Raw genomic sequence first — 25,042 nt, forward strand, 5'->3', positions numbered from 1 at the left:
ACATATATTTTTTTTTCTCCTTTTTAGAGCTGCACTTACAGCATACAGAAGTTCTCAGGCTAGGGGTAGAATCAGAGCTGTAGCTGCCAGCCTGTGAAGCCACAGCAATGTGGGATCCAAGCCATATCTGCGACTTACACCACAACTCATGACAATGCCATATTCTTAACCCACTGAGTAAGGACAGGGATCGAACCTGTGTCCTCATGGATACTAGTCAGGTTCATTACTGCTGAGCCACAATGGAAGTCCGAAAATTAAAACCTTAAAGCATAACATCCAAGATTCCATTTCATATGTACCCAATTTATTTTTCTAACCGTTACCTTCCATTACATTTTCTACCTTTTCTCTCCTGTCTAAAAGAAGCAATCAGCATATCTCTAAATTTTATCCTATTTACTGCCTCAATGCTCTTACATATGATGGCCACTCTACACTGAATCTTCTTCCTCATCAAAGGCCACTTGTTGAAATCCTGCCATTCTTCACAGGTCCAATCAAATGCCACTACCTCCACATAGAATTCTTCTTACAACTAATCAATGAGCATGACTTGAGCAACAACTCTACCAGCACTGAGCCAGGAACCAAGAATTCAGAGAAAAATCAGACAAATCCCTTCAGATCTACTGTGAAGAGAGAAAACAGAAGAAAATGTCAATAATATAGGAAGTATAACAATAAATGGATGAGTAAGATGCTACAGGAACACAGAAAGGAGTGCCTAACAGCTTGCTAGGAAAGAGGGGTCCCACAGGTGTTGCAGGAAGTATAAAATGAGTGGAGTTTGGAGCAAAAAACAAGTATGTAGGGAGAGGGGAGAAGAGGAGGTTTTTTTCGTGTTACAGGATCAAAGTGGGAGGCAGTGAATGGCAGTAAATAAAGCTGGAAAGGAACAATCCCAAAGGATACTATACGTCATGTTTAAAAATTTGACCTTCATCCTGTGTAGGTGATAAGAAGGTGGTGAGGGGGATTTAAGCAGTTTAGTGTCAGGACCAGATCTGCACACTCATGATAAGATCTCTTAGCATTTATTTTCCATGTTTCTAGAAAAAAACAGAGAAGACAGATTTTCTTGATTTCCCACGTGTTTTTTTTTTTTTTTTTTGCTTTGTTTGTAAATTGATTTCATGCATGTAAATCTACTGGCTAAAGACTCAAATCTCTCTCCAGCTTAGATCTATATCAACTACTTATTTGATATCCCTATCAAGGTAAGCCACAAGTACTTTGACCTCAACTTGATGAAAACTTAAAGCATCTCTTTATACTAAATAACACTAATCTGATGAGGGATTCTCTAGCTCAAAATGTGCTTCCACAGCCTACAGCACGAAGTTAACCCTCTTGAAAAATCAAGTCCTGATCCCTGCCCACCTCTGTCTGCACTCAGCCATCACTGCTCCATGTTCCATAATATGCCTATGATCTAGGTCTCAGAAACTAATTCTGGTTTCTCAGTCTCCTTATAAGTTTCCTCTGCATTTTTCTGGCCATTTTTGGCTCCTTTATCCCTTTCTGCTCAAAGTACAGGGACTGATAGCATGGCATCATAAGAATATTGTTAGAAATATAGAATCTCAGGCCCCACTCCAGGCAAAATGTATCAACATTTGCATTTTAATATTAACTCCAAATGATTCATATGCATATCAAAGCCTGAGAAGCACTGCTTTAATTATGACCACTATTACAACAGGTATCACAGAAAAGGGCAGATCTAGCACACATGATTTTCAAAGCCTTAATCTAAATCATTCCCTTACAAAGACTGCTTTTGACTGTCTATTAATGGATTCTACAATTGACTCTCCTGGTCTTAGGGTCACCTCTCTCCCTTTGGATTTACTACTTCTTACCACTTTCTGGCATTGACATTGGCTCCACTGGACAATTCTCATTCTTCTGCCCTGAGGCCTTATGTCCTCAGACCTTGAGGTTTCCATAATTGCTGTCTCATCACCAGGAAGCACATCCACCAGACTTGACAACATAAAATACTCTTCCCACTTATTCACCTGATAAAATCTAATCATCCTTTGATCACCTCAAGCACCACTGAGGGAAAACATTACCTGACTCCCCCCAAAAGGAATTAGGCCACCTTTTTCTGTAGTTCCAAGGCATTCTAATATAGACAGAATGTGCTGCAAAACTGCTAGTTTACTTATCACTCTTCTCCAACTAATAAGCTATGAGTCCTCTAGAGTAAAGACTGTTTTATTCATTCCCGTATTTCCTGTTACAATATATACTTAATGTTTACCAGATGACTAATATATGTCTAGAGCTCAAGAGGGAGATCAAACTGGAGATAAACTAAAGAGAGGTGGGATTACTTTAGCAGGGAAGGATATGTAGATTAATAATTCCATAGCGATTTAACTCTGAGAAACACAAAACTAAAAGGATGGGCAGACTGAAAACGGATGTGGTGAGGAGCTGTAGTCAGAAAAACTGAAAGGTAAAAAGACAAAAGAATTTCAAGAAGGAATAAGTAGACAAAAGAATTAAAGTTACAAGAAAGTCAAGTAGTAACTGAATATAGATAACAAGAATCCTTTAGGCAATTAGAAAATCATTAATCGTTGAAGGAATTATTTCACTTAAGGGTAACAATGAGTTGAAGAGAAAACAAAAGGTAGATATGAAGCCAGTGTAGGACAGAAACCTTTCAAGACAGAGGAATTAATTTATTCAACAAATATTTATTGAGCACTGGACACCAGGAATGAAGCGATAAATATAAGGGCCATAATCTCTACCTTCATGGTACTTTTATTTTAGCAGCAATAAATCAGAAAGCAAAGCCAAGAAGGATTCAAAGACTAGACAAAGTAGAATGTGAAAGGCATCCCTCACATTATGAAGTTCTAGAAGATAACCAAAGCCTCCTTTCCCCGCATCCAAAAAAAGTGAGAAAGGTCTGTTAGCGCCTAACACCATTAATTTTAATATTTAACGTGTCAAATGTTCTTGTATTTCATTGCCGGTTTCAGAATGTTTATTATATTTAGACTGTAAAGTTTATCATTCCAAAGTGACAAGCTTTTTTAGACAAAGACTTCATATTCCTTTTGTAACCTCCATAGTAACCAGCATACTGAGAAGCACACAGAAAGTACCCCCTAAATGACAGGTGATTTCAAATATAGCTAAATGGATTATTAATACAACATTAGTTTTTCCATAAATTCAGTCACTTAAGAACGGATTTCCTTTTCTTCTATTCTCTTTATCATATGTTTTCCACAAGATAATCTATAATTTAAGTTATAGAAAGTAACAGAAAACTGAAATCCTTGGAAATGGAAAAACAATGTGTTATATCTTTACCAATCTGTCTTAATATGAATGTGGGCAAGGGAATCACAAACCCAAATGCCAGAACCACTCATACTTACCTATCTAACATGTACTTTCTCACCCATCACAGGTTAATAGGCACCAAGTAAGCAATAAACAACCACTATCATTAAATTCTTTTCCAAAATATGGGTCAAAAAGAGCCTGATTTTGTCTTCTTCTACATGAGCAAATTTCAATTAATTCAACTTCTCTAAATCAAGGTATAATCACTTTTAAAAGATGCATTTACTTTGATCATTTGATTCACTAATTACTCAAGTAGTGATCAGAGCAAATGAATTCCGACCTAGTTCCGATTCTGGCTCACTATAACCAAAAGAAAAACTTCTGCTTCTCAGTCTTTATACAGCTGTGGACATGTACTTTTATTTAAGAGATAGAGAAAGCTCTACTATAACAGCTACAGTACTCAATATATTATCAATAACTCAATTTGATAACTCAGCTTTTTTTTTTTTTTTTACTACATCATAGGTTTTAAAGGGGGTACCATAAACAGCAGCTGCTGTAAGGGTGGAATAGGGGTAGCAAACCCTGGGGGAACAAGTTCAAAGAAGGTCACACTTTAGGAGTTCCCGTTGTGGCTCAGTGGTTAATGAATCCAACTAGGAACCATGAGGTTGCAGGTTCGATCCCTGGCCTCGCTCAGTGGGCTAAGGATCCGGTGCTGCCATGAGCTGTGGTGTAGGTCACAAATGCAGCTTGGATCCTGCGTTCCTGTGGATGTGGCATAGGCCAGCCGCTACAGTTCTGATTTGACCCCTAGGCTGAGAACCTCCATATGCCACGGGTACAGCCCTAAAAAGATAAAGGCAAAAAAAAAAGTCACACTGGCGATGAAATTGGTAGCTTCTGTTTTAATATATATTTAGAACATTTGATTCAACAGACTAACAGATTTACTCCCTGCAGACTTAGGTTACACATATACATACCCTGGCTCTGATACTAATTTGTTAAGTATCATCCTTAGATAAGTCACTGAGTCTCAGTTTTCTCACCTATAAAATGGGGGTAATATTTATCTTGTAGGGTGAGTCACAGACATTACCACTAAAACTTTAAAGCATTTAGCCTAAAGCATACAGAAAGTGGTGGCTGTTTATGATGGTTATTTTAACAAATGATAATCATTAATATCATTGTTTTATATGGTTGAGGTGTGACGTAACTTTCCAGTTTCAATTTTGACCAAAGATATATAATAATGCAAAATTGTGGTACACATATAATGGGACTCACCGAATAATGGCCCATTAGAAAAGCAATATTAACCATCCTTCATCAAAAACAAAAGTGATTAAGAAAAGCATTCTGCAGCAATCAAAAGCAGGATTTACCTACAAATTTCCTTCAGCAATAATTAACATATATGGATTTACGGTTGCCATCAAACTATCCAAGCAAGAATAAATCAACCTCTGCCCTGGAATGAGAACTCACTTTAGTGCTTCCTGCTCCTGTATTGCTATTTCTGCCCTGCACCCCTAACCCCGCCTTATCCAGCATCAAGAGTGAATTTCTCAAAGTGTGGTACAAGGATGAACTGCAAAGCAACTACCTCTAAGTGTAAACACAAACATTTCCTCCACTAAGGGTGGGAGATGGCAGAGGAGGATGAGGTAAAAGTTGGTAAGCATTCTTTGCTTTTACCAAAGACCACAAAGCTTAAAAATCAGGGTTTAAGTTCTATCTCCACTGGTTAGTGACTTCAGACTAATTCTATTATCTTCTGAGTTAAAACAAACGAATAAAAAAAATCCATGAAACCTATCTCAAATAGGTTTACCTAGTATCAAATAGGAACACAAATGAAATCACTTAGGAAACTATAAAACATTAGTAAAAGGTATTTTCCCAGAAATGTTGAAATTCAAATATTGAGAAAATAAAACTAGATGCACTTTTTGGAAATTATAGGCATTCCCCTAACACACCCACTCCCTTTCACCTTTACCTCATTCTGGAAAATGGTTTTTGAGGTGCTCTCATTTGGGAATATACTATCAAATGACACACTACTCCATTTTATAGTTTACTGAAAAGATCCCCCCAGATTTCTATATAAAACACCACCACCAAAATACATAATTGGAAATAATAGTAGGGTCATCCCTTGGTGGGGGGGAGGGGGGAGCAGGTGGTTCCAGGACACCTTCCTCACTCCTCCCAAGGACATTAAAATCTGAGGATGCTCAAGTCCCTTACATAAAATGCCAGAGAATCTGCATATGACCTCTACATCCTCCTGTATACTTTAAATAATCTCTGGATTACTTATAGTATCTAATGCAATGTAAATGCTATGGAAATAGTTGCCAGTGTGCAACAAATTTAAGTTCTGCTTTTTGGAATTTTCTGGATTTTTTTTCCCAAATATTTTTGAGCCCCAATTGGCTGAATCCATAGATGGAAAACCCATGGATATGGACAAGCAATTGTATTCTTCCCTGAAAACCAAATGATATTTTAAAATTAAACCAGAGTCCAATAAATATATAAATAAATGTAAATATTATAAATGAAACAAACACTATTATATCCTAAACAAAACAGCATGGCCATCTGCCAAAGGTCAGTTTCTCACTAAATATAATGGAATGCCCTCAGTTTTAGATTCACTCTGTTGTGCTCATTCATATTCAATAAACAGTTCAAAGCTAGACACACTGTACTATACAAAAATAAGCAACATTAGCAACTAGTTTTTTAGACATATTTTTAGAGAAGTTATAGGTTCACAACAAAACTGAAAAGAAGGTACAGAAATTTCCCATATACCCCTGACCCCACAAATGCACAGCCTCCTTCATTATCAACATTGCTCACCAGAGTGCTACATTTGTTACCAAGAATCAGCCTACACTGACACATCACAATCACCAAAGTCCATGGGTTCTTAGGGTTCACTCTTGGTGATGTTCATATATTCTGCGGGTTTGGACAAATGTATGTCCATGTCTCCATCATTTTAAATCATAGAGTATTTTTACTGTCCTAAAAAAATCCTTTGTTCTCTGCCTATATATCCCTTCTCCCCCACTCCACCCCTGGCAACCAGTGATCCTTTTACTGTCTCCATGGTTTTGCCTTTTCTAGATGTAGTTGGAACCACACAGTATGTAGCCTTTTCAGATTGGCACTGGATAATAAGCATTTAAGGTTCCTCCATGTATTTTCACGATTTGATAGCTCATTTCCTTCTAGTCCTGAATACATTTCATTGTCTGGATGTATCACAGTTTATTTACCCATTAGCCTATTGAAGGACATCTTGGTTCTTCCAAGTTTTGGCAATTAGTAATAAAGCTGCTGTAAACATCAGTGCATAAGTCGTTGGTTTTTTTTGTTTGTTTGTTTGTTTGTTTTTGTCTTTTGTCCTTTTAGGGCAGCAACAGTGGCACATGGAGGTTCCCAGCCTAGGGGTCAAATCGGAGCTGTTGCCGCCAGCCTATACCACAGCAACACCAGATCCGAGCCACGTCTGCAACCCACACCACAGCTCTTGGCAACGCTGGATCCTTAACCCACAGAGCAAGGCCAGGGATCAAACTCACAACTTCATGGTTCCTAGTCTGATTCGTTTCCGCTGCACCACAATGGGAACTCTCTTTTTTTTTTTTTTTTTTAAGTGCTTAAGTTTTTGTATGAACATGTTTTCAATTCCTTTGGGTAAATACCAAGAAACATGACTGCTAGATCATATAGTAAGAGGATTTTTAGTTTTTAAGAAACCACCAAACTGGAGTTTCTGCTGTGGTACAATGTGTTAATCCAACTGCAGCAGCTCTGGTCACTGCAGTGGTGCAGGTTCAATCCTGGCCCAGCACAGTGGGTTAAGGATCCGATGGTGTTGCAGCTGTAGCAAAGGTTGCAGTGGTGGCTCAGGAGTCAATCTCTACCCAGGAACTTCTATATGCCCTGGATGCAGCCATAAAAATTAAAAAATTCTTAAAAAAGAAAGAAACCACCAAACTGTCTTCCAAAGTAGTTTTACCATTTTGCATTCCTATCAGAAATGAATGAGAGTTCCTGCTGGTCCACATCCTTGCTAGCAGTTGGTGGTATCTGTGCTCCAAATTTGGCCATTTTAATAGATGTGTAGTGGTACATAGTTGTTTTAATTTGCATTTCCCTGATGACATATGATACAGAGCAACTTTTCATATATTTGTTTACCATCTGTACATCTTCTTTGGTGAGGCGTCTATTAAAGTCTTTGGCCCTTTTTTTTCCCTCTTACAGCTGCACCTGCAACACATGGAAGTTCCGGAGCTAGGGGTTAACTGGAGCTGCAGTTTCAGCCTTGCCACAGCCACAGCCACACCATGGCAAACAGTATGGAGGTTCCTCAGAAAACTAAGAACAGAGTTACCATATCATCCAGCAATCCCACTCCTGGCATATATCCAGACAAAGCTATAATTCAAAAAAATACATGCACCCCTATGATCACAGCAGCACTATTCGCAATAGCCAAGACATGGAAACAACCTAAATGTCCACAGACAGATGAACAAATATAGAAGATGCAGTACATATATACAATGGAATACTACTCAGCCATGAAAACAAAAAGAAATAATGCCATTCATAGCAACATGGATGCAACTAGAGGTTATCACACTAAGTGAAGTAAGTCAGAAAGAGATATCACTTGTTTTGTGGAATCTAAAATAGGACACAAATGAACCTGTCTATGAAACAGAAAGAGACTCAGAGACAAGAAGAACAGACTTGTGGTTGCCAAGGAGGAGGGTATTGGGGGAGGAATGGAGTGGGAGATGGGGTTAGCAGATTATGCTTGGAGGAGAAAAACAAAAGGTCCTAGTATGTAGCACAAAGAACTATATTCAATGTCCTATGATAAACTGTAATGGAAAAGAGTGTTTTTTTAAAAAATAGCATATTACATATATAAAATACTATAAATCAACTACACTTCAATTAAAAAAAGAAATCTCAACTCAGCTTGAGAAAGACAATCAATTTTACAAGAATCTGTCATCTTTCCACTCAATTAACAAGGTATCTGTCTGCTATGGTTTTGTTACTTTTCTAGTTAACAGCCTTCCTATCAATCTACTTCTTCCCAAGACAATTTCAAATCAAGTTTAGAAATCAGAATCAGCATAAATTTGTTTTCACCATACTTGCTAACTCAATACATAAGAAAAACAGATACATCTTAAACATGTATTATGATTTTTAAGTACTTAAATGAATAACTGAATCTAGACTAATCAAGTATTGCTTAAGAAAGGCTTTTCCATAATAACTAAAAAGAACTATTTTCAATTAGCATATCAAAGCTATGAGTCTCCAAAGCTAAGACTTCTGCTTGGAACACAATTAATTTTTTACCCATACCCACTTAGACACTGTCACCTAGGAACAGCCAACCCAACTGAGTGGCCAGGTGGGCATTTGTTACTGCCACCTGGGCTTCCCCCCCCCATTCTTCCTTCAGCTAAAGACAAGATTTTATTAACTCTTCCTCACTAAACGCTTGCTGTTTCTAGCATGAGTTAAGAGCCCATGATGATGGTGAGGTATGAAGGAGCAAGGCTAGTCATACAAAGAAGAAAGAAGAAAAAAAATAAAGGCAAAATGGCAGAGCCCCTCTAATACATGTCAATCTTCACATAGAGTTTCTAACCATTTTCTTCCATTGGCCCTGTCCTAATACTTAAGCCAATGCCTTGTCTCAAGAAATCTGGTGAGCTGTAACCAATTGGGATGGTTTTTGTCCTCTTAAAAACAATGGAAGTCATACATGGCTTTTTTCCCTACAGGGAAAACACAGTATAATGGATGAAGCACATATTCTAAAATAAGGTAAGCATCTGTCTGAATCTCAACTGTGAAGCTTATTAGCTGTCTGCTCATCAGTAAAACAGGTAACTACCTCATAAGGTAACTCTGTACCAGCAATACATTGCCACAAGTGTTTAAGAGGCCTTCTTTACATTTTTTCATTTGGCTCTCATATACAGTAAGAGAATAAAAGATCTCAGGATCAGTATTTTAAGCCCTTAGAACACAGGGCTGATCACAAATCACAGTAAGAAATACATTTTTACTGTGACCTAGTACATATATACATATCATCACACACATAACTGAGGTTTCACAAAACAATACTACCCTTAGTATGCATGATTCAGATATTTTCTATTTTCTTTCATTCTCCCCACCACCTTTCTCCTCCCTAAGAACATACACAAAGCTCTTTTTAGTCTTTTCACCATACCACCCTACTGAAGCCCCAGGGTACGGGGTACTTCCTGATAGGAATCTCAGGGAAGAAGGAAATTCTGATAGTGCTAGGAAAAGTCTGTTTCTTCTGGTCCAAGAAGGAATGCTAACTCTATTTTCCCTTCGAGTCAGTGTTATTCCTGGGGACATAGTCGTATTGTTGGGTTACAGAACACCGAAGGTAAAACAGGCTTATAGATTGGTCTGGGAATGTAACCAACACAGATGATGATGATCCTAAAAAAAAATGCTTCCTAGGTTCCAAAGCTTTTGGACATAATGTATTTATTTCTAACTTGGGGGAGGACGCTACCTACACAACTGCTGATGCCAGAGATTGGTAAACTGTTGCCCACAGGTTGAATCCAGTCTATAGCTTGACTTTGTACAGCCACTGAATAATGGTTTTATAATTTTAAGTGGTTGAAAAAGAATATTTTGTGACACATGAAAATTATATGAAATTCAAATTCTAGTATCTATAAATAAAGTTTTATTGGAACATAGTCATACTGATTCATTTAGATATTGTCTATGACTGCTTTTGTGTTACAATTGGCAGAGATAAGTACTTACAAAAGAGACTGAAATATTTACTATCTGGCCCGCTACAAAAAAGTCTGTGGACCTCATCCTAAGCACTTGAAAGCATTCAATACTCGTGCACAAATATCTGTTAAGCACCTATTATGTGTCAGAAGCTGGAAAAACTACAGTGAATAAGTCAGATATTGGCCCCCTCATAAGTATTAATGAAAGGCAAGTGGGAAAAAAACTCAAGAGGTAACAAAGAGAGCAAATATGGCAAAAGATGAGGTCAGAGAAAGGCCACCTCAAGCAGTATCTTTAAAGTCCCTGTAAGGAATAGACATTGCTCTAGGATTTGACATTCAGCTGTTTATAGAATGAATCCTTTATTCATAGACAGAGTAAAGATAAATGGGCTATAGTAATGAAAGATAAGATCAGTGGATAGACTATCAAAACTAACCTTCACTAATTCAAAAGGAAAAAATTAAAATTAACAATATTCTTCTCAAACTTAATCTTTTAATTTTACTCCATCCTCCAGCTTGAGTAGTTTATTCTTCATAAAAATCATTTTGATGAAGTTAATGGAGAAAATAGTAACTGACAGTTTGTTAGGCAGGCCCTCTCAGCAGTTAAACCCTCCTGATTTAATTGCTTCTATTATTTCCAGCCCTCTCATAAAACAGGTGATCTCTATTTACATTTTAACAAACAATATAATTAGCAATTAATTTCCTAATTCAACACACAAGTTATCTATAAAAAACTAAAAATGAAGAGAATATTTTTAAAGGTTACCCAGAAAGATTTATTATATAATATTTATATAGAATAAAAGGATGGTCATTTAGAAAGATATTATATTCTACTTCTGAATGCCTACTAATGAAATTGCTTTACTATTACTATGCCCATCTTGAATAATTAATATCCTGCAACTGCCCTTACTCATTTTTTATCATTTTTGTTTTAACTTTGACTTTGTTTCTCCTCAAATCACTTTAAAGTGTACTTACACAAGTTAACTTCAACTCTTAACTTAAATAAAAGTAATTAACAAATTCTATTTACTAATCTTGCCATATGAAACTCCACTACCTTGCAACCAGTTCTAGTCACCTTACTATTTAAGTTAATAATAAATAAAATGACATTTAATAACTTACAAGGTGAAGCTACACTTTTTTTTGGCTGCACCTGTGGCATATGGAAGTTGCCAGGCCAGGGATCGAACCTGCGCCACAGCAGAAACCCAAGCCACTGAAGTGACAACACCAGATCCTTAACCTGCTGAGCCACAAGAGAACTCCAAATCTGTATTTCTTTTTAGAAGAAGGTAGCTAACCAAAGACAGCCTTACCTATATCCAAAATGAAAGAAACCAAATGAAAAGAGGCAGGCACCATTATATTTCTAAATTCAGTAGAGTTTAATGTCTCTTCTGGCCTTAACTCTGTGTAATAAATGCTGTTTTTCCTAGTCAAAGATGATGATGCTGAACTTCTGCCAATATAGTTGATTTCCCTGTGCCAAGCATCACTTCCCCCTTCCACCAACACTAGAGGCTCGAAATCTTCCACATAAAAATATTCAACTAACTACTTAACAGTTAAAGGCAACAGCTCTGAATAAAAATTAAGGCCCACAGTATCAACTATTTATCCTTTTAGCCTTTAAGACTTCGATAATCAGAAAATATATGAAATTTCTAAGAAGATACAAAATATGGTGAGTTTCTACTTCTGAATCTTCAACCATATCAACAATACAGTATATTATATATAAAAACAATAAAGAGGTGATATGAAAAATCGGCATTTAAAAAAGAATAAAGCCAAAGTTTCAGAGAGAAATAAATTTCAGAAAGAAATGCTTAGCAAGAATATAAACTAGTAGATGCACAGAATCTAAATTTGCCACAAAAATTCAATAACCTCTGGCCTGCTATTTATTACCTTTTTTGAGGTTTTTTTTTTTTTCAGACACTGTATTCAGTTCTCACCTGCACAATAAGCTATCCATTTTTCTTGATAATAAGCAGAGGAAAAAATGGGGTGACTTAGAAAATGAGAGGAAGACTGTTAAGTGGAGGCAAATTCTAGAATACAAAGCTAGAGGGTAACTTAGAGAATCTCTCTAGGTTAAGTTGACAAGACAGCCTCCTAACTGGTCTTACCTCCTCTCTCTACACATCTCCAATCTATTTTCCAGATAGCTGCCAGTGATCTTAAAACATAATCCAGATCAGGCTCCTCCTTAAAACTTTTTGCTTCCCACAGCCCTTTGGATTTTATTCTCTTTCCCAGCTTATATCAAAAGCCATACACGATCTTGTCCCTATCTCTCCAGTGCCGCACTTGTATTCATTTCCTCAGGCAGTCAGTCAAATATTTACTGAGTTTTTGCTCTGTGCCAGAAACCGTGCAATGCCTTGAGTACTGTGATGAGTAAGTGAAACACCCTCTCACAGAGCTTATACTCTAGCAGTGGAAAGAACAGATAATAAAGGGGTAGGTAAATAAACTAAGTAATTTGAGATTGTGATATGTGATGTGAGGCAAATAAAGAGTTAACCTCTCAGAACCCTGTCAGAGCACATACGACAACCTGTAATTATTTTATTCACTTGACTACTTACTATATGACTATAAGCTCTGTAAGGACATTATCATGTCTGACTTGTTCACTGCTACATCCCAAGCACTTAGCACTGTGCCTAGCACGAAGTTCAATATGTATCTATTAAATGAATGAATACTTATTTCATCTCTTTAATAGTGATAAGTAAAGTCTTCATGGTTGACATGGTCAAAGAAGAATCAGTAGAAAAGTAAGAATTTAAATGAGAGTCTTAAGTTATAATCCAAAATGTTATTACCACTTTCTAAATACTGACCTCAAAACTCTACCGATCCTATCTTCAAAGCTTGTAGCCAGTACCCCAAAACAGACTTGAGACTCTTTCAAGACTTGACTTTACATAAAAAGTTTTAAAACACTTAAAGTGCAACTGTCTATAAGAAACATTTCAAATTCCAACAAATAAATAGAAATGAAGATTTATGCCAGTGTTTCCTTTTACCACGTATTAGAACAAAGAGAACTCAAAGAACTCCTTGTACAAGAACCACGATTATCTCAATGTTCTAGGTATTTCCTGGCACCTACCTGGCAGCATTATTTATATTTTCTTCAGCTGAATCATTTAGTCAGAATATTATTTCATATTAACTTATAAGTAATTTACCAGCAGATTTTTAAGATCACACTAGAACTGAACCTGTATTTTTAAATTGTTTTAAAACAAGACTTAAAGATAGGATGAAAACAGACATGTATGTAAGCTACTGTGTTCTATGTGGTGTATTATTTTATTTACTACATTTTGGCTTACAAATTAAAAAAAAATTAATCTCACAATTTTAGAAACTTGCCATGATCTGATAATTTGCCCATGCCCCTTCCTCTTGAAATAATGCCCTGCAACAAGCTTGATTTACGAAGTATAGTCATAAAGATGTGAAGATCGACAGATTTTTCCCAATAGAGTTCTCAATTCTATTAAATGTAAACTGTAACATTAGTAATCTTTTCTCAAAGCTTTAGATAAGATAGGCTTATTATTATATGTACAGACATTCATTTTAAAAGGCAACCCCTCCCTACTTGAGTCCTTCTAATAATTATCTCATTGATTTACATTTTGCTTCAGCAATATTAGAGAATAAAATTACTCCCAATATGATTAGTTACTACCATCCCCCTCAAAAGGTACTTTTATCTAGTCCAAAAGAATGGTATTAAAAAGGCTTAGGATTCGGGCCAGAATCACATATACTAACTTCAGAAAAGTTTATAAACCTACTTTTACAAAACAGTATAATTTACTGTGAGGAACCTGCCTCACATACACTTCAAAGAATATAATCTGAATGACCAGTATGGGCAATTACTGCAATTACTGGACTATGACCATTATTTAAATACAAACAACACACCAAGCTACTAGTGCTTAGGATTAACTGAACCTCACTATGGAGACATATATCCACCATGTAGTGAATATATATATGCTCTCATGTTTTTTATCTAGTCTTATTTTTTCCAAATCTATGTTTATATTTTCATTCATGCTTATATTCTAAATCCATCTCTCTCTGCAGAATTTCTTCAGTTGTGAAAGTGCTTCCTATTTTCTTCTGGCTTTTTATTTCTTTACAAATTTTATTTAGTAGTACCACCATTCTATCTTAATCTCTAAGCTATTTTTCTTTTCTATATTCCATATACTATATGTATTTGTGACATCCATCAAGATCACTATCATCCACTCTTATCTCCTATTGGTTTTAATTGCTTTTCATCTGGATTTAACTCCCTCAACTGAGAATGTTGACTTCAAGCAATTACATACATCTTTTTATCACAGAGTTTCTTCCTCAGACTTAGTAAAAAGTCCTCCAGCTCAACTTGCCTTCTACCATGGTCAAGTTTACTCACAAGTGCTCTCTGTGTTCCCGATCCTATTTTCTGCTTTCTCTCTCATATTAAGATGAATATACTTCTCAACCTCCTGAAAATACATTTTTTCCCTGTTATTAGGACCTATTTCCTCCATTGAGCCTTTCCTAAATGAAAAAATTTGATCTTCAAAATTACTCTAATTTTGTTTTAGCACCTTTTGTGTGTGCATAATTCATCCAGCTAGTCAAAGAGAGAGACAAGCTCATACAGGGCAGGTCCATGTTTTTCCTTGGAACCAGTTTTCTCTATATTCTGTACCTAGGTATATGTTCTCCTTTACAGATTAAATAATGATTATAGTTTTCAGTGCAAATATTTTTCATTGCACATATTTATTCAACTTCCTTCTCTATTCAGAAGAACAGAGATTGGGTGGAGAGAGTAAGAGATTATTAGTTAGATCAGTATTTTTTAGTTTAGAACCCATTAGTGGGTCACTGAGCTAATTAACGGGACCTAATAAAAAATGTGTTAACACAACAGAAAATAAAGTGTCCTGTACACAATGAGTTACTAATTTATTAAATTTCTATTCCTGATACATATACATATTTATGTATATGGGAACTGAGTCATGATGTAATGTGTATTTCTTATTGTGGGTTACACTCACAAAAACCTGAAAGCCACTGAACTTGAAGTGCTCCAAGATGTCTTCTAAATCTATATGATTCAAATTATATTAAAAGACTCAATCTAAGGATCAGAGACAGAGCATTAAAAAAAAAGGACAGAACTTAAGGATACCCCAAAATAACCAGCAAAATCACTTTTTCTTAATAAAATGTCACTATTAAACTCTACCCTTAAAACTAGAGAATTATAAAGCTTTTAGAGTAGGAAAAAAGTTAGAGATCATCCAATCCAAGTGTATTGCTTTAATATACAAAAGAAAAACCCAGGCCCATAATGAAAATTTTCTACTTCATTCATTCAATAAGCATTTGCTGAGCATATATATATTGTGTGTTAGGTTCTTGGAGTGGGTCTGTGGATAAAGAAAAGACATCTTCAAAGAGCTCAGAATCTAAACTGTATATGAGCAAGTAAACATTTACAATAATTACTGGAAACAAGGTCATTTATAATGAACAAAAATCAACTAACTCAATCTGGGTTGGGGGGGCAGAGAAATAATGTTTACCAAGATGTGATACTTCTCAGTCTTAACAGCAAGGAGTTGGCCAAGTAAAGGAGGAAGAAATGACATGTACAAAGATACCATGCTGATATACAATAAAGGATGATACATTCAGAAAACTGCAAATTGAGTTGGTATACTCGGAATATAGGACTCATGCTCAGGAGGAGACACAGCAGAATACCTAGCATTTAGTGATGTTTGACATTTAATCTTCAAATCTCTACCTGAGGGAGGCACTATTAATATCCCCATTTTATAGATGAAAACTGAAACACAAAAGATGAAGTGATCTGTCCAAGGTTAAGTTGTGAAGTGAGGATATAAAGCGAGAAAGTCTAACTCCAGTGTCTATACTCTTAGCCACTATACCACAAGGTAAAAGAAAACAGGCAAGAACCAAATGATAAAGGACCTGCATGCCATTCTAAGACTAGATTTTATGCTAAAGGTGACTCACAGTCAGTGAAAGGCTTTAAGTGGAATGGCATAGTCAGACTTATTTTTTAATGAGGTCAATGTGGCAGCTCTGTGGATGGACTGGAAAAAGAATTAGTAGCAGGGAACTAGCTAGTCATAGCTAGAAAGGTACTGCAATAATTTAGGTACCAGCAATGACAGATGAGTTAGACATCGGAACCCAAGTCTACTGACCACCACAACCACTTTTTTGTCCAGTATCCGTAAGAACCTCCCATTTTTGCCCGGTATGTCCATCATTATAATAGTTGAAGAAATGAACCTCAGAAACAGTAACACATTCCCTTTATTAAACAAAACCTGACTATCAGATGTGTTGGGTACATGAAAATGACTAACAGAAATTTAGTTGGAGAACGACAGAAAGTCAATTGCTATCTGCAGTTTTCTTTCCTTTGCGACTTCTTCTCCTTCCTCTATACACTATTCCTGGAACTTTGATGTTCAATAGTCAATTTGAAATCAATGTTCTGTCTAGACATGACTATTATAACCTAAAAGATTAAATATACTACAGAGGAAGTCTAATGTGGTCCCAGCTGTGGAAATAAATATAATCCCTGGTCTGGTCAAATTTTGGCTTAAACAGAGATGAAGAATGAATAATAAGAGATAAACTTTTTGAAAGCAGCAAGAATTAAGAAAACCAGAATATTAAAAAGGGATATGAACCAGAGCAATCTGAAGTTCACGACTTTTGATTCCAAGAGAGTACACCAGCCCAAGTGTGTGTGTGGTATTCCAGACACCAACAAATGAAAAGAACAGTAAAAAAAAAAAAAAAAAAAGACTATCTGGTCAATTCTCAAACATTCTAAATTCAATCCGTTCTTATTTAAACCTAGGGTTAGCACTCTTGAGCCACCTTTGGTACCAAGCAAGGGTAGGTTCCACAAGCAAGTAGCCTATATTACAGGGAAGTACAGAAGAGACTGGGAAGACAAAGAGGGAGGGAAAGTGGAAAGGGAATTATAATGAGGGGGAATGGAAGTCATGATGAGTTTTAGAATATGGAATAAAATGGAGGAGTACTAGTGACCTTGGGATCAAACATTGCCAACCTCACCTAACTTACTATCCAAGGGACACCATAACGGTGGCAACCTAAGAGAGGATAAAAAGACAAATTTAAATCACAGATTTATGAGACACCAAAGATGAGATATAAGAATAATGACAAAAGTGAAAAAGCCACTAAATAGTTTTAGAATCTAAAGGGACAATTTAAAGATTATTAAAATCTCATTTGGTTTACTTACGCTTTATTGCTCTTGAAACAATGAGTCTGGACACAAAAGGTGAAAATGTCAGGACCAGAGATAAATATCTGGGAGGTGTGTTACAAAGACAGTATGAGTATGAGATTTATTTGCATATTTTTTGTGGGAGGAACTTCAAAATTTTTCCTCCCTGTAGTGTAGTGCTACCTATTTTAAAAATTTCACTGTAATTCTTACGCTGGCTGGCTGGGTTAGCTTCCTTAACACCAGGGTTCAAAATAAGGTAATCAAGTATTAATTACGGTGAAATTTTAACCTCAAAAAGAACAAGGGTCCGCAACAGATCATAGAATATTACTTAGTAGTATATCCCAAATGGGTCTAATGGTAACCAAAACCCAGATAATGATTCTCAAGAAAATTATGTAATTAAGAAATCATTTTATAAGTTTCTTGAAATTAAAGTTTGCTAGATAAAGGAAATAATCTAAAAAAAATCAACAACAAAAATCCCTGAATTTACACCTTGAAACCATTTATAGAACACGTTATAATAAAAATATTTCGCTATATGAAATGTACAAAACTTCCAGGCACCATATTAATCTCTCTCTCTCTCTCACCCACACACACACACCCCTGCCACCACATCACACAGTGATTTCAATAAGGATAAAAGGAAATAGAATTAAAGATGATTATTACAGAAAAGAAACTACTGGATGAAAAGCAAAAACAAATATAATTAAACTTGATACCCTGACCTATCATTCATCATATCAATGAATACACAGTCTTCATGAGCATTTCATCATAACAAGTGTTTGGAGAAAGTTTATCCATTAACAGCAAAATATTTTTCTTACAGTATAACAGGATGAAATAACATGTATATGTAGTTTATTTTTCTCGTCATTCTAATCTTAAAAGATAATGAAAAGATGAAAACTCTCAATACAAGGTCACTTGGAGATCATTAATACCATGCATTCATAAAATTTAGATGACTAACTGCGGGAGGGACAGCAGAGCCCTTTTGCTAATATACTAATAATTTTTAAAATTAAGAATTAACTATAGGGCTTCTCAACTTCAACACCATTGACATTTTGAGCCAGATAATTCTTTGTTGTGGAAGGCTCTCCAGTGCATTACAGGACGGTTAGCAGCATCCCCATCCTCTACCCACTAGATGCCAGTAGCAAACCTCCCTCCTCCCTCATAGTTGTTACAACCCAAATATGTGTCCAAATGTCCCCTGGGGTAGAGGTGGGAGGTGGGGGCTGGGGTGGGGAGCAAAAGTCACATATGCTTGAGAACTACTGGCCTATCATAAATAGAAAAAAAAAATTCAAAATGAATTGGAGAGGGGAGTGTTGTTTTCTTCTGGTCTTAATCTTCCAATATATTGAACTTGACCACAGATTACATTTAAGAGATTCTGCCTTTTAGAAAAAAAAGGATTTAATATCTATCACTTGTTAGCCAAACTCCAGAAGACTCACTGTACTGCCAACTCCCCCTCCAAACACATATACACTTTCTCACAGAAATGAGCACATCCATGTGCGCACATACACACAGTTTTAACTAGCTGAACTAAAGAAAATGCACAAAATTACTTTATTTACATTTCCTACTTCATCAAATATGTGGACCAGACTGTTCCAGTTCCCACAAAATCCAAAGGAATTCTCAACTTGTTCAATGCAATTCAAATACTACAATAGCTGCATCACTCTAGGTAAGATAACCCTAAGTATTAGAGCAAGTATTAAACTCATCCTCACATTTTAATAAATTTGGAGAACGATTCAAATTAACCACAATGCTTTAAACACAAAACAAGTAAGAAGCAGATTTGTGTTTTGAAACAGAATCTGAGGAAGGATAAGAGGAGTGAAAAAAACTGAAATCAAAGGGAATCTGAAGGTATTTCAGGATGAGGGCAAAACTCGAGAATGTTTCCTCTAGAATGAGAGGAAAGAATCATACACTTGGTTATATCCTACACAAATAGTCTGCATAACCAATCTCCAGTATACATACCATGGGATGGAAAATGAAAAATCAACATAAAATACTAAAAAAAAGCAAAAAAAAATCCTAAACACCTGAAATAAAAGTGTTCTTTACTACTGTTCTTCACTTGATTTTTTAAAAATCAAATATTGATAAACAAAAAAAACTTGAGAAAAATTTTAAATCTCATAAAAGTAGCCATCCTCATGCTTCACCAGGCTAGATTACAGATTACATAGAAAAAAATCAATTAGGAAAGGAAAAATAACAATCCTTTTTTAGAGTGCACTTGATGCATAACAAAAGCCCTTTTAAAAAATCAGACATTTTAAGTACTAAAAATCTTCATGCATAAATATGAATTAAAGTCTTTAAGATTTCAGTATCTTCAACAGAATTATATTTTAGTTCAACTAAGATTGCTTATTTAAAAAACTATGCAACAATACTTAATTAGTAATGTAAGTGCAATATCTATGTGCTCTATAGCAACAAAATTACTTTAAAATTTTAGCTATTAACCTCCTGGCCCAGTGAAAAAAACCCTACAAGAAACTAAGTGCTCCATTCTTTTTACTCCCAAGCCAAGCAGAAGAAGCTGTAAGATCTGTAGTTGACAGGCTGCTTTTCCAGAGGTAATACCTGGAGAATGCTCAAGAATAGCCTGCTTCACCAATTAGTGTGACTCAGGAGGGTCTGGGAGAAAATAATGTCCACAAGTCTTTGGTCAGTGGCCATGATGCCCCTCCTCCTCAAGGGCAGGAGATCAGAAAAAGGGATCTGAACAAGAGGAGTTCACCAACCAGAACATATAGGAGCAGAGGAGGAAGAGTACTACAGGAATAATAAAAACTACATGGTTAAGTTATGTCACAAAAGCAAGAGGTTTAATGTTATCTAGTATTCATTCATTTCAGAAACACCATTGTTTATCTTCCTTCCCAAACCACACACAAAAAGAACTGTCAGCCTGCCTTAAGCATGTTCCTTCTTCCATTTAAACAGACATGATTCTTTTGGTTAATCTCTGGCAATGATCGCCATTTCACAACACATTCAGCCCACCCGGAACTGATCAATACCACTATAGACATAAGACCAGACTTTATCCATTTATTAACCACAAGGAAATGTACCATTCAGCAAAATTCTATACATCACAAAAGATTCTATTAAGAGGGGGCAGGGAGGACGGATGGACATGGACATACACACAAACACACACACCACAGAGGTACACAAAGAAAAGACTACCACCCTCTTATTTCCCTGTGGCAAAGGAGATAAAGACATGGCCATGAAACCTGTCAATTCGTTGTCCCCCTATAATTCTATCTCACAACCTGGTAACTGAATATTGAATTTTGTAAAAAATAGATCCATTGCCACTTTAAAATTACTCCATCTATCAAGCGAACTCTCCTCTTATGCACATTTGCACACCTTTTGAGCTAGATACTGTATTCATTTACAGAATTTCAAATACAAAAGACTACATAGTTTTCCAACCACTGGTTGCAACCACAGAATGTTCTCACAAAATCAAAATTTCAAATATAAAGGGGCCAGATTATTCTTCCAACCTTGGGCCAAAACGAATTTTATGACTATAGTGTATGTGACAGTATGCACAATTTCAAATGGTCTGTTCTAAACCGAAAACAATGCTTCAATACAACGCGTTTAAAATAAGTATTCGTAGGTAAGCAAAATCTATGCCAGAAAAGAGCACATAAATGGTGGTTGAAAGCCAGCACATTCCCAACACACAGCAGCATACCTCTTCTGCACTGGGTTATTGTTAATACTCCAACAACAACTACAACTATTTTTAACACTGCTGGACATTGAAGTTGAAGAAAATGTGAGGGGAGACGCAGAAGAAACTGCTGGTAGAATGCATTGTTTCTCACGGTCAAAATTAAGCAGCAACTGACTTGATCTCTGTCGTGATAGTCACTGAAGTACTAATTAAAAGACGTTAAAAAAATAAAAAACCACCCTTATCTCAGAGGATGTCATACTAAATGACATTTTGGAATACGCCTTTCGAGTCTCAAACCTTTGCACAAATTGTCACTTGTGGTATTTGCGGCTTAATTACAACCCAACCAGCGCTGTCATCCACTGTTATGGCCACAAACCATGACTTTCTCACTTCCACAACAGAGCAGTCACTCCAATCAGTTCGCCAACCTAACTCAAAACCAGAAAAATTCATGGAGGTTTCCAGATCACAGTCAGACCTGGCGGGTGGCAGCCGAGGGGCTCGGGGTGCGGGGAAACCTCCTCAAGGTCCACGGGAGCTCGCCGACCCACCGACAACCGCGGCCGCCAGCAGCGGCGGCAGCGGCAGCAGCCCCGCCGCGCCGCGCTCCATGCACCTACCTGAAGAACAAGAGATAAGAAAGACGGCAAACGCCAACTTTGCAGCAGCTCCCATTTTCCCGAGGCGCCGGGGAAGCCGTAGGAAGTTCTCGCTAGATATCCAGTTCCCTGGGTCTTCCTCAGAGACAAACCTCCTGGTGTAAAATCAACCGTCATAAAACATATTCGGAAGCCCCGACCAAAAAAAAATAATAATAATAATAATAAAATAACGTTCACGGGGTCAAAAAAAAGGAAAAAATTTAAAAATAAAGAAAGCACAATTTAAAAAAATGCACCACGGGGGAAAAACCGCCACACACAATCACAACACACAAAACCAAACAACGAAAAGCCAACAACAACAAAAGCAGGTTTAAGTCACTGTCAAAATCACTGTCAGCTCCGCTCGCCTCTCGGGTCTCTCGGAACAAAACGCCAGGCTGAGGCGACGAGGAGGCGGCGGCGGCGACGTCCGCTGCCGCCCGGACAGTCCGGGAACCGAGCTGGGTCCGACGTCCGGACCGACCTTCAACCCGGACACCCAAAGTCCGCGGACCAGTGGCGGCTGAGCTCGCAGCGGTGGCGCCCGAGGAGGCGGCAGCGGCAGCACGGGGAAGGAGCGGCGGGCGTCGGCGGCGCAGGCGGCGGCCAAGTTCTGGTCCAGGCTCTGGCTCCGGCTCCAGGCTCCGGGCTCGGCCGCGTTTTCGGTCCCCTGGCCTCTGCCGGCCCCGCCCCCTAAACTTCCGGTTCCGGCCCGAAGCTGGAAGCCGGGCACCGTGAAGGAACGCTCCGCAGCGGTGGCGGCGGCGGCAGTGGCGGCGGTGGCCGGGCGCAGCGCGCGTGCCGGGCCGGGAGCGCGAGGAGATTGTCGGGGAAGCGAGGCGGGAGAGGGGGAGGGATGAGAGAGCGAGGGCGGGGCCCGCAGGAGGGTGAGGAGGCGGGGCGGACGGAGCCTCGATACCGCGAGGCCTCGTCGTCCGGCCTGCTCGGCCTGCTGGGCCGTGGAGCTCGAGTGGGCGGGAGGATGAAGGTGCGTCCCGATCTGGAGTGCCTGGTTTCCAAATCGTGCTCCCCTGGCCTCTCTATGGAGCGCACGCCCGAATGGTCAGAGGGAGCTCAAGAGGAACAGGACCCCAGGGCGGGGTGGGGCGGGTGACTCTTCGGTGGGGGCGTCTGCGGCGCCCTGTCTTTCCTCTGGGGGGACGCCTCGTCCGCTCTGAGATTCCAGGCGCGGGGAAGCGAGGTGTGGTAGTCGGTCCTCCGCGCTGCCGAGCTGCCTCAGCCAGTGTCTATACCCTCAGTCGTCTCGTGCTTCCCGCCCCTGTGGCTTCTGTTTTAAGCGTTTTGTCTTAAAAAGAAAAGGAAGGGGGTGGGGATGGCCTCGCAGAGGGTGGGCTGTCCACCCGGTCAAAGATTTCCACCGCAGTCATCACGATGTGCAATACGAATCCATTCCCACCATTCCTTTTACATACAAAGCCTTGTGCTGAGAATTGTTCTGCATGTAATAGGTTCTCAAATATTATTACACGCAGAAGAGAAAACCTGAGCATTTCGATCGACGTATTTGATGGTCATTCGAGTGTTTACTTTTTAAATTTTCGTTATTTTAGGGCTTGTTTTTACTCCTTAATTCAAGTTGATTGCTTACAAGGTGCTGTGCTAGGCACGGAATGGGATCCAAAACGTAAAGTAGGATTCCCTCTCTCAGGAAGCTCACGTTATGTGCTGTACTCAAAGTTGGTTACAGAATACTAACTGAAGAGAGTATTAAAGGTACTAGCTTTGTCATTTACCACACTTTAGCGAGCTCCATGAAGGTGGGGGGGTGGGAGGTCTTGTGTCTTCTTCCCTATTTTATGTCAGCACTCAGAGTGTCTAGCATGATGTGATAGGTGCTTAATATTTATATAAATGACAAGGGATAATTGCCTTCTCCTTAAATACATTATTCTCACATATAATCTATGATTTTTTGTTTTTATTAATAAAAACAAATAAAATATCTGTACTATATGGCTAATTCACACTTTACTTGCAGCTTACTGAGTTCCATATTTCCCCGCAAAGCAAGCCTTCTCCCTTGTAGTTATAGTCTCATTTTTCTCTTCCTCTAAATTACTCTGTATTTCAATTAAGTTCATCCTGTAATTATCTACCCATTTCTACAACTTGTCAAGGTTATTAGTAATCATTGTGGCTCTTTAAAGTCTCTCCAAGATTTCTAGTTCTCAAGTCATGGTGCTCAGAATTTGAATGATATTGTGCAGCAGTTAAGAAAAGTCCCCAGTTGGTCTTCAAGGTGTCTAAATGATCTCATCTAATGTGATGTAGTTCTGTGGACTTTATGAGCTGGTCAGAGGAGTAAATATAAACCTTCCATTCTCTGATTGAATTAAGAGTTGCCACTAACATTTCTAGAATGGACAGTGTATTTTATTTAGTTCACTCAGAAATTTAATGTTAGTTATGCCTTGGATCAGGCCCCACTGTTGTCTAATCTCTGCATCGCTTCAATATTTCTTGAATTGTGAAACTAGAGCAAGTGGAATAACTGGAATAACCAGAAATAGGACTAAAACTTGAAAATATATTCCTTATCTTACCACCCAAATTTCCAGTATAAGAATGTAAGAGAACATGAAAAATACTCTCCTGTAAAAGAAAGAGAACAAGTCAAAGTCTTTGCTAGACGATTCTCTAATAGTTAAATAACTCCATGTGAGATGTTATTACACCCATTAACAGTAATTGTCCATTTTGTTCCTAAATCTGTGTTCACCCTCACTATCTGCATTTTTTTAATTCAAAAATATTTTAACGAAATAAGCCATAAGAGTGTGTGACTAATTCCCACTTTAATTGCAAAGCTTATAAAGAAGATAGAGGTAGCTGAAGCTAACCCTTTTGCCCCTCTTTGCTTCCTGTTTTCTAAAATCACTTTTTCTTATCTACGAATCCAACATCTCTCTAACATAATGCAAGTTGTACCAACTGGTTTAGGAAGGAAGGAGAGGAAAGGAGAAGGAAACCTGGAAGGAATTCTAGTCTGACACAACTATGTGTTTAACAGCTTTAGCTAACATCGCTCAATTCCCAAACCTGATACCTGGCCTTTTAG

General features: G+C 37.8%; 1 protein-coding gene across 1 annotated transcript in view; it reads right to left on the reverse strand.

Annotated features, from left to right (window-relative positions):
• Nucleotides 1-22,577, reverse strand: part of ACVR2A (activin A receptor type 2A) — an 86,602-nt gene extending 64,025 nt beyond the window's left edge. Inside the window, exon 1 of the mRNA XM_047771978.1 lies at nt 21,940-22,577. Within this exon, the coding sequence (XP_047627934.1) occupies nt 21,940-21,994 (55 nt within the window). The 5' untranslated portion in view covers nt 21,995-22,577. The remainder of the gene's footprint in view (nt 1-21,939) is intronic.
• Between the last annotated feature and the right edge of the window lie 2,465 nt (nt 22,578-25,042).

This window comes from Phacochoerus africanus, chromosome 3 (assembly GCF_016906955.1).
Source record: "Phacochoerus africanus isolate WHEZ1 chromosome 3, ROS_Pafr_v1, whole genome shotgun sequence".
In the NCBI taxonomy this organism is placed as follows: Eukaryota; Metazoa; Chordata; class Mammalia; order Artiodactyla; family Suidae; genus Phacochoerus; species Phacochoerus africanus.